Below are 512 nucleotides of genomic sequence, written 5' to 3' on the forward strand. Positions count from 1 at the left end.
CCTCTTCAGTGCCTCTCCCCTCCTCTGCCTGCTGCCCAGGATCTCCACTGGGAACACCGCATGGCTCAGTCAGCACCAGCACCACAACAGAACCAGGCTCCCCCGAGCCCCCGCTTCCCACCTGCGCACTAGCAGAGCTGGGAAAGCCCTTTCCAGCGCCCTTGGAACATGGAGCTGTTTGGGAATAGCCCCCCATGCAGGAGTGTCCCAGCCCCTACCAGGGCACAGAGCAAGTGGTGGCAGGGGCCAACTCCTGCCCCGGGACAGGCTTTGGCTGGGAATGGAGCTGGAATGTAGGAACAGGGGGATGGGAGGTAACTCAATGGAATCCTGGTGCTGGGGGGCTCCCTCCAGCAGCACCCGCAGCTCTCGGTGGAGAGAACAAGGGTCTTACTTGCTTCTGCTTTCACTTTGTCCATCTCGGCCAGCAACGCCACCTCCCGATCCATGAGGCTGGAATGACAGGGAGATGAATCATTAAACAAAGGCGGGGGACATCCAACGGGCGGGGC

At 61.1% G+C, this 512-nt stretch overlaps 1 protein-coding gene across 1 annotated transcript in view; it reads right to left on the reverse strand.

Annotated features, from left to right (window-relative positions):
- SPATS2 (spermatogenesis associated, serine-rich 2) overlaps positions 1 to 512 on the reverse strand; it is a gene marked incomplete at its 3' end in the record, with an annotated part of 11696 nt that overhangs the window by 1157 nt on the left and 10027 nt on the right. The window contains exons 8-9 of the mRNA XM_010016096.1: positions 395 to 453; positions 13 to 47 (exon numbers count right to left, since the gene is read on the reverse strand). Of these exons, the coding sequence (XP_010014398.1) occupies positions 13 to 47; positions 395 to 453 (94 nt within the window). The remainder of the gene's footprint in view (positions 1 to 12; positions 48 to 394; positions 454 to 512) is intronic.

This window comes from Nestor notabilis, unplaced genomic scaffold, assembly GCF_000696875.1.
Source record: "Nestor notabilis isolate BGI_N333 unplaced genomic scaffold, ASM69687v1 scaffold22816, whole genome shotgun sequence".
NCBI classification, from domain to species: Eukaryota; Metazoa; Chordata; class Aves; order Psittaciformes; family Psittacidae; genus Nestor; species Nestor notabilis.